Source organism: Oncorhynchus nerka, linkage group LG25 (assembly GCF_034236695.1).
Source record: "Oncorhynchus nerka isolate Pitt River linkage group LG25, Oner_Uvic_2.0, whole genome shotgun sequence".
In the NCBI taxonomy this organism is placed as follows: Eukaryota; Metazoa; Chordata; class Actinopteri; order Salmoniformes; family Salmonidae; genus Oncorhynchus; species Oncorhynchus nerka.
The window spans coordinates 44262514-44279349 of NC_088420.1; the positions used below are offsets into that span (position 1 = coordinate 44262514).

Consider the following 16836-nt stretch of genomic DNA (forward strand, 5'->3'; position numbering starts at 1 on the left):
TGGAAGGTTTCCTCAGCACATCTCCCACTCCCCCTCCGTTCCTCAGGCCCTGGTTCAGCACCGTCACGATACACATCAGCAGAGTGTCACACACACGCTCCGTCCCATCGTCCTCCCCTGCCATCACTGGACACACACATCAAAACATACATCCATGAGGAGTGTGTCTCTGTGTGCGTGAGCGCAACGCAGCAGGGCAGGCCATTTCCCCCTCCTGCTAATCAATACTGTGTGTTAGGTAACTAATGATAGATGTACACATCAAAAGGTGGTAGTATCTCAAATCTACCTGACAACGAGTGACAAGTTCACAATTCAAAAAGCTGTACCAGATATATCAGATTCAGGTTGAAAACCCCTCACAATAGTAGACTTCAACAAAAGCTTGTGCTCACAACACTGGATGAAAGAGTTTGAACACTGAAACGTGGGAGGATGTGACCCTTCTATGTGAAGATTTAAAAAGAGGGGAGGAGGCTTGTAAAGAAAACAGCGAGAGAGAGATCGAGAGGGTGAGAACATTGTCAGAGAAGGAGGGATAGAAATAGAGAGGAGCCGGTGAGGTCACGTGTCGAGGCCCCTGTAGTGCAGGTGATCCATAGACACACACTGGACTAGAGAACAAAGATGAGGACGATGAGTCATCCCCTATATACCTCTGCTGCTCCCTCTCCACGATTACTCTACACTAAGGACTGAGAACTAACTGAACTAGCTATGGTCTGAAAGTGCTGAAAGAGCAGTGGACCGGATTCAAACAAATACTGGCAGCGCAGTGTTTCCATTAGGAAAATGTGGCGGCGGACATTTGACCGGCAGCATTTTAATTTACAGAGCATGTAAGAAATTTACCGGACCCACAGCCATCTGTTGCGCAACTGGATTAGGGCGTCCACGCACGGTTCTCACAATGACATGTCTTAACAGGACATACAACTCGTATGCAACAGCAGGCATCATTCTTAATGAATTTCGATGAGCAATTTGAAGATGTTAGAATACATAGGCAGCGACTCCATAAGGCTAGAGAAGCTTTCCCTAAAGTACATCGAATTAGATTGTCAAAATTATATAGCCTAATCAGTTTACTCCTGTCTATACAGAAATAAATAAAATCAGTAAAAATAGGCTACTACACCAGAAAGCATGATTTGGCCACAGAGGATCATTAGGAAACAAATGATACTCGTATAGACTATAGTCAGAAGGGCAATTTGAGCAGAGCTTGCGGCAAATACCAAATAGGCTGATTGTTGAGTTGCGACTGTCAGTGAAAATCAGAGACCCCCAGCCAGGCATATCGCAATATTTAAAAATACAATCTAAAAACAAAAACAGTTTGGAAAACAAATGGCTATTGCTGTAATGAGAAGACAATGAAAAGACTCCAATTTGTCTTTTAATTATCAAGATTCTCAACTGAATTGAGAGAAAAGTAGTACTCTTATTGGCTGGCACCAGCGGAGAACATCGGCCATATCCCCAGTGATTGAGCATATTCACTGTCTTTATCATTGAGTCAGTGACACTTTTGTTTGTATTTATTGATCTGTTTGTCAGTGTCAGCAGAGTAGCCTACCCTGTAATTTGTCGTATTAAAAAAGTTTCTGCTAATGTCTCCAGTCATACATAGTGTAGTAGAATTGCTTGAAATGTGTTTATAAAAAGGCCAATGTTTTCCTGTGCAAAAAAGGAGAATAAATGAAGGATAAAGCCTGCTATCTGATAGTGTACCCTGAGCCACTACGACTATCCAACCTACTCATCACATTAGGAATAGTAGACTATCTTAGATAAGTCTGCAAATGTGAGGATGCATGGAATGCCTGCCATTATAAAAGGTGTATTTTTATGGTTAAAATTTGCTTTGCCAAACTTGAAACTCACATGCCGCCTATGTTAGAATAACTGCCCACATTTACTTTTCCTCAGCCAACAAGACAAACAGCAAAATCAATAGCCTATGTCAATCTACTATCCTCCACAGTAGAAAAGTTGCCCTATTCTATTGGTCATCTTGTCATTCGGTACAAGAAAGAAATAGCCTTTTCCAAACTGACTCTGGGACAGTTGTTGGATGATAGAACCCAAATTCATACAACTAGTACGCCTAGGCTACATCCAATTATAAGCGCAGCAATGCACACAAGGCAGTAGGCTACGTGCGAATGAAAATATCTGTTAGAAACTTAGAAAGAGGGGAAATTTAAATATGCAACAACTAGCATGGGTTGCTAATGACTCGGATTGTGGCATTGGCTACTGGACAATTAAATCAAATTGATTTGAAAACCAATAGAAGATTAGAGAAATAGGCTACTGGTTTCAATGGCATATAGAAGTCTTTAGAAAAGAATTGCCTGCACGTTTGGTTGGATTTTGCCTAGTCTAGTCAAGGTAAAACATGCCTCACAATATGCAGTAAAACGCTCAGGTTTCAAACAAATAAGGATATGTCTTCAAAACGGATACTGCCTCCAGTTCATTGCAAAGTGGTGTGTGACGCGCTGAAGCCTGCCTAGTTGCCTATACACTTGAATGGCAAATGGGAACCAAGCTTTAATTACCAGTTGAGAAATAAAAATGTATTTTTAATCGTGGCCATAGTCTTTTTTAAATGCGATTGGCTTTAGAATTGTTGTGCAATGACTGGTCTTATTAAAGTACATGTTTCACTCCAGCAGCAACAAACAGCTGTTTGAGCTGTATCAGCAGCTCTCACGCTACATCGACTGGTATTTCAATCAATGAAGGATAAAATGCATTATTTCGCAAAGGGATTTTCTTCCTCTCTCTCTCCCAGACAATTGGCTGGCACCAATAATTATTATTATTATTATTATTTTTTTTAAATCGACCAAAAGCCAGCTATTACCGTCTAACGGAAACCCTGTGGCAAGTAAAGTCCAGGCCTGGAGCTCCCGCTGTGCACTCAGACAGCTCAGCCCACAGACAGACAGTACAATAAACACACACACCCAGACCAGCCTGTTATATAAGAGCGCCGCTCTGTTCTACCGCTCTGTTCTACGCTGCACGGCCACCACGCCAGATTATGCAACAGGTGCATATGTGCTGGTAAATTGTCTCTCCCGGACTGCCCGAGCGTTGTGCGAAAGCACACCCACACTCTTGTATGCATGCACTCACGCTCTGGAAAGCTCACACACACTCTTGTATGCATGCACTCACCCTCTGGAAAGCTCACACACACTCTTGTATGCATGCACTCACGCTCTGGAAAGCTCACACACACTCTTGTATGCATGCACTCACCCTCTGGAAAGCTCACACACACTCTTGTATGCATGCACTCACGCTCTGGAAAGCACACCCACACTCTTGTATGCATGCACTCACGCTCTGGAAAGCTCACACACACTCTTGTATGCATGCACTCACCCTCTGGAAAGCTCACACACACTCTTGTATGCATGCACTCACGCTCTGGAAAGCACACACACACTCTTGTATGCATGCACTCACCCTCTGGAAAGCTCACACACACTCTTGTATGCATGCACTCACGCTCTGGAAAGCACACCCACACTCTTGTATGCATGCACTCACGCTCTGGAAAGCACACCCACACTCTTGTATGCATGCACTCACGCTCTGGAAAGCTCACACACACTCTTGTATGCATGCACTCACGCTCTGGAAAGCACACACACACTCTTGTATGCATGCACTCACGCTCTGGAAAGCACACACACACTCTTGTATGCATGCACTCACGCTCTGGAAAGCACACACACACTCTTGTATGCATGCACTCACCCTCTGGAAAGCTCACACACACTCTTGTATGCATGCACTCACGCTCTGGAAAGCACACCCACACTCTTGTATGCATGCACTCACGCTCTGGAAAGTTCACACACACTCTTGTATGCATGCACTCACGCTCTGGAAAGCTCACACACACTCTTGTATGCATGCACTCACGCTCTGGAAAGCTCACACACATGGGGAAGTGTGCAACGGCACAGGCTATTAATGTTCCACGCACAGATGCATGAACGTATAAGCCTGCATGCACACAGTCAGTCAACAGAGACTTTAGAGAGGTTTATCTTAAATCCATAGTCTTGTAAACTATGTTTAGTAAAATTGTGTTTACTAGTAATTACACATAGCTGTTATGACACAAAGCAAAAAATCCATCCTACTACTCAAAGTCTATATTCCTGTCAGTTCCAACTGACAACACTAAAATCTATTCTGTTTACTCTCCAGCCCTATTTCACTATTGATAAGCAGAGTGTCTGAAGAGAACAGCGGGTAATGATAAAATGAACCATCTGTCTCATGCTGTAACTGCCGGGTGATAACTACCACCGGGTGATAACTACACAGTGGGTGATAACTACCACCGGGTGATAAACTACACAGTGGGTGATAACTACACAGTGGGTGATAACTACCACCGGGTGATAAACTACACAGTGGGTGATAACTACCACCGGGTGATAAACTACACAGTGGGTGATAACTACCACCGGGTGATAAACTACACAGTGGGTGATAACTACCACCGGGTGATAAACTACACAGTGGGTGATAACTACCACCGGGTGATAAACTACACAGTGGGTGATAACTACCACCGGGTGATAAACTACACAGTGGGTGATAAACTACACAGTGGGTGATAACTACCACCGGGTGATAAACTACACAGTGGGTGATAACTACCACCGGGTGATAAACTACACAGTGGGTGATAAACTACACAGTGGGTGATAACTACCACCGGGTGATAAACTACACAGTGGGTGATAACTACCACCGGGTGATAAACTACACAGTGGGTGATAAACTACCACTAGGTGATAACTACACAGTGGGCAAAAAGGATTGTACTGACGTCATTAGAATGTATTTTATTAATTTGTGGACAGGTTGTATACTGGCTGTATAAAGAGGTTCTCACGGCCGTGGGACACAGAATTTACCTGAAAATGACTGAGGCCAGTCAGGTGTGGGTATTGAAGGGGGCCAGTTAGGTGTGGATGGGGGCAGGGTAGGCCTAATGGGAAGACTATGGGGCCTCAGTCCAGTGTGAAAGGAGTGCAGACATCAAATCATCAGAGATCATGGACCTTCTAAGTGAGCAGTGACGAGACGAGATCAGTGATCAGCAGGACAGGCTTAGGAGGGTGGGGTGCTGCAGGGGAACAGAGTAAATGGGCAGAGATGCCAAGGTAACCTGCCCAAATGACTATACTGTTGCACACATCTACAGTCGTATGAAAAAGTTTGGGCACCCCGCTGAGGCTGCATAATAATTTACTCTGTCGTCACAGAAAATGATCACAGTGGCATGCCATTCATTTTCTAATACAAGCTGAGTACTGGGATATTGTCCAGACAAAGATTTTTAGTGTAGCAATATTAAGTTGTATGAAATTAAATCAGATGAAGGATGGTTTGTAAGTCGCTCTGGATAAGAGCGTCTGCTAAATGACTTAAATGTAAATGTAATGGTGAGAACGGTCAAAAACAGCCCACAGACCACCTCCAAAGACCTACAACATCATCTTGCTGCAGATGGTGTCACTGTGAATCGTTCAACCATTCAGCGCACTTTGCAAAAGGAGAAGCTGTATGGGAGAGTGATGCGGAAGAAGCTTTTTCTGCACACACGCCACAAACTTGTTTTTTTTACTGTATTATTGACTGTATGTTTGTTTTACTCCATGTGTAACTCTGTGTCGTTGTATGTGTCGAACTGCTTTGCTTTATCTTGGCCAGGTCGCAATTGTAAATGAGAACTTGTTCTCAAATTGCCTACCTGGTTAAATAAAGGTGAAATAAAAAATAAATAAAAAATAAAAAAAACAAACAGTGTCGCTTGAGGTATGCAAACGCACATTTGGACAAGCCAGCTTCATTTTGGAATAAGGTGCTGTGGACTGATGAAACAAAGATTGAGTTATTTGGTCATAACAAGGGACGTTATGCATGGCGGCAAAAGAACACAGCGTTCCAAGAAAAACACTTGCTACCCACAGTAAAATTTGGTGGGGGTTCCATCATGCTGTGTGGCTGTGTGGCCAGTGCCGGTACTGGGAATCTTGTTCAAGTTGAGGGTCGCATGGATTCCACTCAATATCAGCAGATTCTTGGGAATAATGTTGAAGAATCAGTCACAAAGTTGAAGTTACGCCGGGGCTGGATATTTCAACACGACAACGACCCAAAACACTGCTCAAAATCTACCCGGGCATTTATGCAGAGGAACAAGTACAATGTTCTGGAATGGCCATCCCAGTCCCCAGACCTGAATATCATTGAGAATCTGTGGGATGATTTGAAGTGGGCTGTCCATGCTCGGCAACCATCAAACCTAACTGAACTGGAGATGTTTTGTAAGGGGGAATGGTCCAAAATACCTTCATCCAGACACTCATTAGAGGCTATGGGTAGCTTCTAGAGGCTGTTATTTTAGCAAAAGGAGGCTCTACTAAATAATGATGTGATTTTTCTATTGGGGTGCCAAAATGTATGTCCAATAAACCTGTTAGTCCAATAAACCTCATTTCACTACTGATATATTACTGTGTCCATCAGTTATTTGATAGATCAAAATTAAATTGCTGATCCAAACACCAAATTATTTATAAATGGAAATCATGGAAAATTGTCAGCGGTGCCCAAACCTTTTCATGCGACTGTATAGCCATGAAATTCTTTGAAAGGCTGGTCATAGCTCACATCAACACCCTGATCCCAGACACCCTGATCCCACTCCAATTCGCATACTGCCCAACAAATCCCCAGGTGACCAATCTCTATTGCACTCCACACTGCCCTCACCCACCTGGACGAAAGAAAAACCTCTGTAAGAATGCTGTTCATTGACTACAGTTCAGCATTCAATGCCATAGTCCCTTCCAAGCTCATCACCAATCTCAGGACCCTGGGACTGAACACCCCCCCCCTGCAACTGGATCCTGACCTTCCTGACAGGCCGCCCCTAGGCGGTGAGGGTTGACAACACCACATCCACCACGCTGACCATCAACATGGACTACCTGTATTGACCCTTTTTATGCACTAACTCTTGCAATGACTATGCACACTCACTGGATTCTGTGTCCCTCGGACACACACAATTTCACACTCATCACATATGGGGCGGCAGAAAGCCTAGTGGTTAGAGCGTTGAGCCGGTAACCAAAAGGTTGCTGGATCAATTCCCGAGCTGACAAGGTAAAAATCTGTCGTTCTGCCCCTGAACAAGACCTTTATTTAACTAGGCAAGTCAGTTAAGAACAAATTCTTATTTTCAATGACGGCCTAGGAACAGTGAGTTAACTGCCTGTTCAGGGGCAGAACAACAGATTTGTACCTTGTCAGCTCGGGGATTTGAACTTGCAACCTTCCAGGTTACTAGCCCAACGCTCCCCGGTAGGCCGTCATTGTAAATAAGAATTTGTTCTTAACTGACTTGCCTAGTTAAATAAAAGTTAAATAATCCCTTGTACCCTGCAAATAGACCCGGTACTGGTATACCATGTTATTTTTTTTTACTTATTGTCAGCCACTGTGTATTTAATCCTTGTGTCACTACTTCAATTGTAAAAATAATAATTAATACACACACACATATATTATATATATATATATATATATATATATATACATACATACACACACACACACACACACACACATCTCCTTAACCCTGCGTTGTTGGAAAAGACCCGTAAGTAAGCATTTTACTGTTAGCCTACACCTGTTGTTTACAAAGCAAGTGACAAATAACATTTTATTTGAGATCTAGGGTAGTATAGGGGCTGAGGAACAGTGTGTACTAACTGAACTAGGGGCAAAAGTGCAGAGACCTAGGGTAGAGCATAGAGGCGAAGGTAGTGAGTAGGGGGTGATTGTGGCTACTGAATGAAGGGGGGGGGGGGGTAATAGGAAAGAGGCCAGGATAGAGTACAGGGTTCTGGGATGAAGAGGAGAGGGCGTCTATGGGCACTGACCTGGCAGACGTTGCACGTCCATGCGGAAGTCGTCCTTGAGGAAGAGGAAGCCCACGATGGAGAAGAGGTAGACCAGGATGAGGGCCAGTACAGCCGTGAGGACGATGGAGCGCCCATTACGCGTCACACTCTTGACCACATTCAGCAGGGTCTCCTCGCGGTTCAGCAGATCAAAGAGCTGAGGGGCACAGACACACAGTCAGATAGATACAGACACAGCCACACAGCTGTAGGAGAGCTGTAGAGGAACCAGACATCCCAAAGCTTCCGATTGGCAGCAATTGCAAAAATAGGAGAGGGTGTGTCTTTCTGTAACTGTGTCTGAAAAACCTGGTACAAGGAGGAACAAGGAAACCACAAAGCTAAACGACATAACCAGACAACAACCACCTGCTGTCATCACATGGCACCAAGAAAGGTCCAGACTTAAATCAAGACCATTGTCAAACGTCAATTTGAGGTTTTCTGAATAATAATCAAGTACTTTGAAGTTCAATGAATCCACTTCATTGAATTGAATGGATAACATTTTTAAAAATGAGTAATAATATCAAACATGGTCTTTTTGAAGTTTAATGGTGAAGTGCTGCAGAGGAGACCAGACAGAGAGATTGTTTCGACTAACCAGGAAGCTGTAGAAGAACTCGTGGACGAAGAGGCCCAGCATACAGACGATGACATAGCCCACGTGGTAGAGGAAGGGCATGTCCATGACCACCGGCTTGTAGCCCCGTGTGAACGTCCCCTGGTTGCCCACAAAGCTCACCAGGAACACAATCTTATTGAGGAGCTGGAGAGATGAGAGAGGAGAGGACTGAGCAATGGCTTCCATAGAAGACGATGCTGAAATCACAAGAGAATATTTGTACACTGTAGGCTTGGGCAGTATATCGTATACCGGGGTATTTGGAAAAAGCCAAGCGACATGCGTTCTTCATGTCACCTCACATTATTATGAAGCTTACGGTCCCCAGTCAAATGGTGTTAGTTTACAAGCACAAGGATGAGAGACCGGAGCCTTGTGATCTAATTACAGTACGGAATTCACAACATGTTTGCCAGCTAGATGACTTATAACTATTAAGTTAACTGTCTAAAAATGTGCTGAATGTTGTGCAGTTGTGCATTTGGTTTGCTAATTAGTAGCTAGTTAGCTATCTAGCTAAGCATTCGCTTGGTAACGGCAAAGAATCCCCTCCTGGATCAAGAGCCTTTGCTGGCTAATATTTGTTTTGTGCCGCAAACTGCGAGTAGAATCTTTACAAAATGCTCGCAATGCACTCATTAGCATTTAGTTAGCATTCTCAATGGGATCTTAAATGTACTTGTTAACATTGCTAACCTTCGGATTACAGAGTATCAGTGGGGTTTGAAAACAACGCCCCTTGTGTTCATTACCGAATATCCCGGTATGAAGGTATGATAATCTGGATACCGCCCAATCCTAGTACACTGTACATTTACTTAAAAATATCTTGTCCGTATTTTACTGTTCTGTACTTTTTGCAAACAAATTGCCTCTTGGGAATAATAAAACATCGATAATAGAATTCATTAACAAAAGTAATTCTTATTTCCTGATATAACAATGCCAAAACAGGGAGCATCCCAGCCGTAGACGGGTTGGGGTTAACTTCTCTAGGATAGGTGGCAGCATTCGGAATCTTGGATGAAAAGCATGCCCAAATTCAACTGCCTGCTACTCATCCCCAGAAGATAAGATATGCATATTATTAGTATTATTATTAATATTATTATGAATATTATTAGATTTGGATAGAAAACCCTCTGAAGTTTCTAAAACCGTCATGAATCATGTCTGAGTATAACAGAACTTATGTAGCAGGCGAAACCCCGAGGACAAACCATTCATTTTTTTTCTTTTTTCTAGGTCACTCTTTTCTTTAAAAAATTGTACCCCCTTTTTTCTCCCCAATTTCATGGTATCCAATTGTTAGTTGCTACTATCTTGTCTCATCGCTACAACTCCCGTACGGGCTCGGGAGAGACGAAGGTTTAAAGTCATGCGTCCTCCGATACACAACCCAACCAAGCCGAACTGCTTCTTAACACAGCATTTAAATAACAAAACAAATTGACAATACAACTTTCATAACAGTTACATAACAATAAAAAGAGGCTAGCCTGCTGGCCTTACTGGGAGGATAGGAACATTAGCCTGCTGGCCTTACTGGGAGGATAGGAACATTAGCCTGCTGGCCTTACTGGGAGGATAGGAACATTAGCCTGCTGGCCTTACTGGGAGGATAGGAACATTAGCCTGCTGGCCTTACTGGGAGGATAGGAACATTAGCCTGCTGGCCTTACTGGGAGGATAGGAACATTAGCCTGCTGGCCTTACTGGGAGGATAGGAACATTAGCCTGCTGGCCTTACTGGGAGGATAGGAACATTAGCCTGCTGGCCTTACTGGGAGGATAGGAACATTAGCCTGCTGGCCTTACTGGGAGGATAGGAACATTAGCCTGCTGGCCTTACTGGGAGGATAGGAACATTAGCCTGCTGGCCTTACTGGGAGGATAGGAACATTAGCCTGCTGGCCTTACTGGGAGGATAGGAACATTAGCCTGCTGGCCTTACTGGGAGGATAGGAACATTAGCCTGCTGGCCTTACTGGGTCGAAAGGAACATTAGCCCGAGCTATTTAGGAGGGATATCACACCTAGCACAAATTATTGTGTAGTTCTGTTTTTCCTGCCGAGGGGTGCCCTATAGCTGTGCCCAGAGGGTAGTAGTTCAAAGTCCGGGTACAGGGGGTGGCTTGGGTCTAAAATGATTTTGTGAGCCTTGTGGAGGGCCTTGACCTCAAAGATCTCATCCAGGCCTGTCTGTTTGACTCCAAGTACCTTGCTTGCTGTGGTGATAATCCTTTTCAGTATATTTCTCTGGCTGACAGTGGCATCGCCAAACCAACAAACAATATAAAAAGTTTAAATACTCTCAATGAAATATGTATAAAACAGAGACAGTATAGTACAATTAACATTAAAAGATCCCAGCTTTTTGAGAAAGTACAGTCTCTGTTGACTCTTTTTGTAGATCAGGTCTGTAGTATATTTACTCCACTGAAGCTTATTGTCCAAGAGGACACCCAGATATTTGTATGCCTCTATAATCTCTATGTTCTGACCTCTGATAGATGTTGCAGAGGTAGGTGTGTTACGTTCCCCAGTTTATGTATTGTAGTTTGTATATTTACATGTGTTCATTTCAGGAAATGGCTTCCTGAAATCCCTCAAGCAGCTGATTGGTCGACTCCATGGCTAATTGGAGAGCTGACCCCGCCCCCTCGTCAAGACTCAGCTGTCTCCAATTACCCATTCATTCTGACGCTATATAAAAGCCAGTGTTCTGTTCAGGAGGGAGATCTTTTTGTGGAGAGATTTTCTGGGAGGTCATTGCTAGAGAGATTTGCTAGAGATTTGCTGGGAGGTCATTGCAAAGATTTGCTAGAGAGATTTTGATAGAGGTTGATTTTGCTGGGAGTTCATTGCTGAGAGTTGGTATGTTTTGTGAGTTTGTTGCTCAGATAGAGCTTATTTTGATGTCCTTTGTTTTTGTTTGTTTGTGAAATTGTTTAATATTCTGTTTCATTTGTTCCCAGGGGGGAAGGGGAAGGCACCTAGGGAGTGCTTAGGCAAGAGGCCCGCGGGCATACATATACCCTTAGCATATTCGCTGTCTAGGCACACTAGGTAAGACCTGGGCGGACCACCCCCTGTATTTTGGTTAGGGCACCAGGTGGTGCTAAATTAGGTAAGTAGTGGGTAGGCAGGTAAGATAGGAGAGGGGGGGGCTTTGAGATTTGGTTCCGTCCAGCCCCTTTTCCCCATATTTCCTTGTAAACGGTACCACATTCTGCCTGTTGTCATTCTTACTTGCACCTACAGTCCATACCTTTTTCACTTCACGGAGAGTTTAGTTGTAGCAGGGTGTTGCGTTCCCTCTTCATAGAGGCGTGCGTAACAGGTGTTGTATGCATCCTGAAGTCTATGCACATCTCTTTTGTCTTATTGGTATTGAGGACCAAGTGTGATTCGTCACACCACTCTACAAAGTCATTTAGGACTGGGCCATGGTGTTCCTCGTCATCATGCAACAGTGTCATCAGCGACACTGCCTTGATCAGCGAACTTAACGAAGTGTCTGTCAGGATGGCGTACAGTGTCTTGCTCATGGGCACACCGACAGTAGGGGGCACATGGGATATTGATGCTAGCAAACCTCCGGGTGCCGGCTAACTCCCACCAGATTTACCCCATCTGCCCTGGGATTCGAACCTAGTACACTGCCCGACTCTCTAACATCAAGGATATCGTTGCCCTCGGTAACTCTACTGTACTTACGTTGGCGGCGCCCAGTAGCAACAGGGTGGGGTCCAGGCCCAGTGTGTAGATGGAGCGCAGTATAATAGAGACCAGGAAGGGCCGGACACTCCCTGGTTTGGGAAGGATGAAGAGCATGGTGGTACACACCACCAACGCCACCCACAGTAGGATGGATACAAAGGGGGGCAGGATGCCTGGGGATGAGATATACAAGCAAATGTCAACAACAAAGACAGATTAAGACATTAGCGCTGTTCAGAGAGGTGGCATTTGGATTCATGTATTATGCAACAGAAGTGAGTGCTTCATTATAGCCTGGTCCCAGATCTGTTTGTGCCGTCTTGCCATTTGGGGACAAGGCTATAGCTAAGATGCAACTGCCAACTGGCTAGACAACGCAAGCAGATCTGGGACCAGGATAGCACTTAGCTACACTTGGCACAACACTATGTTCTCTCTAGTCTCTCTGCCTCTCTCTCTCACAATGGACATGTCCCAAAGACCCTTGTGCCCCTCTTAAATTCTGTCTTCTACTTACCACGCGATCCAACGTTTAGTGTGATTATCACACACGTGGTCATGCAGAAAACGCCAAACAAGACTGGGACTTTCTCGCATCGTGACCTACCTAGTGCCTTTAGATTTCTCCGTGACTACTATCATGACATGCACAGTCATGTTTCCAGTCACAAGCAGGCTTTATTTAGCCTTTCCCCAAGAGGAACTGGCTGCAACTCACTAGTGGGTACCAGAGCCACTTGAGACCCCTTGGGAACTACTTGCTCATGCTCATTAGGCACCACACAGAAGAAAGACTGACCAACAGGTAGGGACTACCTGAAATTGTCCAATGAGAAACACTTGTTTTCATGTTCCACTTGAAAATAAAAACTGTATACCCCTTTTTCTCCCCAATTTCGTGATAGCCAATAGGTAGTTACAGCTTTGTCCCATCGCTGCGAAGGCTGAGAGCCATGCGTCCTTTGAAACACGACCCCGCCAAGCCGCACTGCTTCTTGACATACTGCTTGCCTAAACCGGAAACCAGCCGCACAAATGTGTTTGAGGAAACACCGTACAACTGGAGACCGTGTCAGCATGCATGTGCCCGGCCCGCCACAGGAGTCACTAGAGCGCGATGGGACAAGGACATCCTGTCCGGCCAAACCCTCCCCTAACACAGACGATGTTGGGCCAATTGTGCACAGCCTCATGGGTCTCAGAAACAGCAGGGGTTCAAGTTGTAGAACTCAGTTCCTACATTTGAGTATAAAAATGGATTTGATCAGACAAAAATATGCTACATTTTATCTCTGGGACCCTCAGGATGACAAATCAGAGCAAGATTACTGAATGTAAGTACATTATTTACCATCAGAGGTGAATGCATCAAACCAGTTGCGGTGATAACAGTTTGTTGTTGTACACTCTCCTCAAACAATAGCATGGTCTTTTTTCACTGTGATAGCTACTGTAAATTGGACAGTGCAGTAAGAATAACAAGAATTTAAGTTTTCTGCCAATATAAGACATATCTATGTCCTGGAAAGTTTGCTGTTACCTATGTCATTCTAGTCACATTAGTTAGCATCAACCATCCTGGTATCAGGACACCGATCCCGTAGAGGTTAAAGTAATGATGATCTGTCATTTCTCTTTGCTTATTTGAGCTGTTATTTCCATAATATGGACTTGGTTTTTTACCAAATAGGGCCATCTTCTGTATACCACCCCTACCTCAACTGATTGGCTCAAACGCATTATGAAGGAAAGAAATTCCCCAAATTAACTTTTAAGAAGGCACACCTGTTAATTGAAATGCATTCCAGATGACTACCTCATGGAACTGGTTGAGGGAATGCCAAGAGTGTGCAAAGCTGTCATCAAGGCAAAGGGTGGCTACTTTTAAGAATCTCAAATATAAAATAAATTCTGATTTGTTAAAAAAAAAAATGGGTTACTACAAGATTCCATATGTGTTACTTCAATGGTTTTGATGTCTTCACTATTATTATTATTCTACAATGTAGAACATAGTAAAAATAAAGAAAAACTCTTGAATGAGTAGGTGTTTCAAAACTTTTGACCGGTAGAGTGGCCAGAACTACAGATCACAAAATAGCCGCCCGCCAAAAACTACAATCCCCAGAAGCAAGATAAACCAGGACAAGAGAGAGAAGAAGGGGCTGGGGATCTGTGAACCATAGAGAAAGAGACAATATATAGAATCGTCTGGATTTACGACCTGGACTGTTTGGACTTACTTGTTGGTGTTTGGACCTGGATCTACAGAGAACCCGATTCATGTCCCGAACCCCGCTGTCCTTGACCATGCCTGCGGCCTGGGTGGAGAATCCAACAGACAGGTACTGTCGTGTTCGAAAGAACTCTCATTCTGGGGTGATTTTGGTGACGGTCTTACCGCTTAATTTGTGACAAACTCTCCTAACCGTGAAGAGGTTTGTCACACGTGGTGGAGAATGCGGGCACAGTGTGGTCGATGTGAATAAAGGGACAAACCGTACCACTGGTTCGGTAGACAAAAGGAAGTGTTCAGTTAGTACTCCAAATGGAAGTCAGGTTTTTTGTGTGGATTTGTTTGTGTGGATAGCTCATCAGGATGCAATGTGAATGTATCAGGACACGTTGCAGGTCCAGCACCTCACCAACCAGCTGCTCACAGAGGAGCAAGAGAGAAACACCCGGGAGAATCTCTTGAAGCTAGGGGGCACTATTTTTATTTAAAAAAATAACGTTCCCAAAGTAAACTGCCTATTTCTCAGGACCAGATGCTAGAATATGCATATAATTGACAGCTTATGATAGAAAACACTCTAAAGTTTCCAAAACTGTAAAAATATTGTCTGTGAGTATAACATAACTGATATTGCAAGCGAAAGCCTAAGAAAAATCCAACCAGGAAGGGATATCAACCAGATTCCTGTTTTCTACGTATTCCCTAAGATGTCTACAGCCTTTATGTTCAAGAATGAGCGTAAAGGACCACATTGCGTAAGTGGCCAACTGAGGGCTCTCAGAGTGATTCTTGCGTAAAAGACAGAGGTAGCCATTTGGGTAGTTCGAAGAGGTTAAGAGAAGGCCTAAAAGGGGCTAGCGGCCCAAATTGGGCCTCAGTTACCAGCTGCACAATCATTTTCTTTAAAAAATGACAAACCAGGATTATGTGGAAGCATACCCCACCACCTTCGAAAGAACGGCAGAGAGAAAGAAGTGGCTGCCGAAATAAGAATGGGCAGGGCTTCTGGCACCATACCTGACAGGGGATGCTCAAAAAGCGTATTTCGACCTAAGAGTTGAAAGATGCACAGGATTACGATAAAATAAAGGAAGAGATTCTGACTAGACTGGGAGTGACCGATACTGTGAGGGCACACTGCTTCCACCAGTGGGCCAACAGACCTGGACAACCCCCATGAACACCAATGTTCGACTTGATTCACCTGACACGGAAATGGTTGCAACCGGAGACCTGTTCACCCGCCGAGATTGTCGAGACCATCATACTCGACCAGCGAGGTCTACCCTGAGAACTTCGATGATGGGTTGGCCAGTGTTTTGTTCATTCATGGGGAAATCCGCCCGTACCTCACAGCCTTAGTGAGCAGACAAACTGAGGACAGGCTGCTGGATTGAGGTCGACGTGGTCCCGAAGATGCCGTATGATGTAATACTGGGTAGATGCTGTCCTAACTTTGCGAGGTCAAGCTAAAATAACAGCATATTTGAGAAGACAAACACCCCTGACCAAGCAGGAAGTAGCATGTAGCCCTCAACCAAAGTCAAGAAAATAGAAGGTTTCCCAGGAGCCAACCTCACAGGGGCTAGTAGGGGAGGATGAGGAAGAAGGGGCAGACCCTGTCAATAGCGAGCAGCCCGGTACTAGTGCGGCCAGGGTCGATCTGGATCCAGAGGGCGACTATCTAGAACTAACAGACCTGGCAGGGTCCCTGACTAATTTCAGGACAGCCTAGATCCAGGATCCAACCCTGCGGCAAGCCAGAGCAGATGTCTAGATCGTAGATGGTACCCCCATAAATGATAAGATGATGCTTAATAGTTTCCCCCACTTCATGAAAAACGGGTTGGTGTACTGAGTCTCAAACATAGGGGTTGATGTAGTGAAACAGTTGATCCCCACTCGGTACTGGAGAACAGTATTCTGGGGGACACCTTGGTATCAATAAAACCCGAGACCGGATTGTGAGGAGGTTTTACTGGCCAGGATTTCAGGCTGAGGTGGCTCGACATTGTGGAGAGTGCCCCGAGTTCCAGTTAACAGCTCCCCAACCAGCTGTTAGAAGCCCGTTAGTGCCAATCCCCATAATCAAAACGCCATTTGAGAGGATAGCAATGGATATAGTGGGCCCACTACCAAATCCGCCAGAGGGCACATTCTGGTCATCTTAGATTATGCCACTCGATACCCAGAAGCCATTCCCCTTCGGATGATGCCTTCCAAAAATATTGCCA

General features: G+C 44.5%; 1 protein-coding gene across 5 annotated transcripts in view; it reads right to left on the reverse strand.

The window, feature by feature from the left end:
* Window positions 1-16836, reverse strand: part of LOC115109547 (inositol 1,4,5-trisphosphate receptor type 2-like) — a 173567-nt gene that overhangs the window by 32788 nt on the left and 123943 nt on the right. For 4 of the 5 annotated variants that reach the window (XM_029634547.2, XM_029634546.2, XM_029634548.2 and 1 more), the window contains exons 49-52: window positions 12364-12539; window positions 8623-8787; window positions 7998-8175; window positions 1-126 (exon numbers count right to left, since the gene is read on the reverse strand). The exon at window positions 1-126 is cut by the window's left edge and continues 5 nt beyond it. In XM_029634547.2, the coding sequence (XP_029490407.2) occupies window positions 1-126; window positions 7998-8175; window positions 8623-8787; window positions 12364-12539 (645 nt within the window). Of the gene's footprint in view, window positions 127-7997; window positions 8176-8622; window positions 8841-12363; window positions 12540-16836 lie in introns of those variants that run through there. The other variant, XM_029634550.2, reaches the window with a different exon arrangement.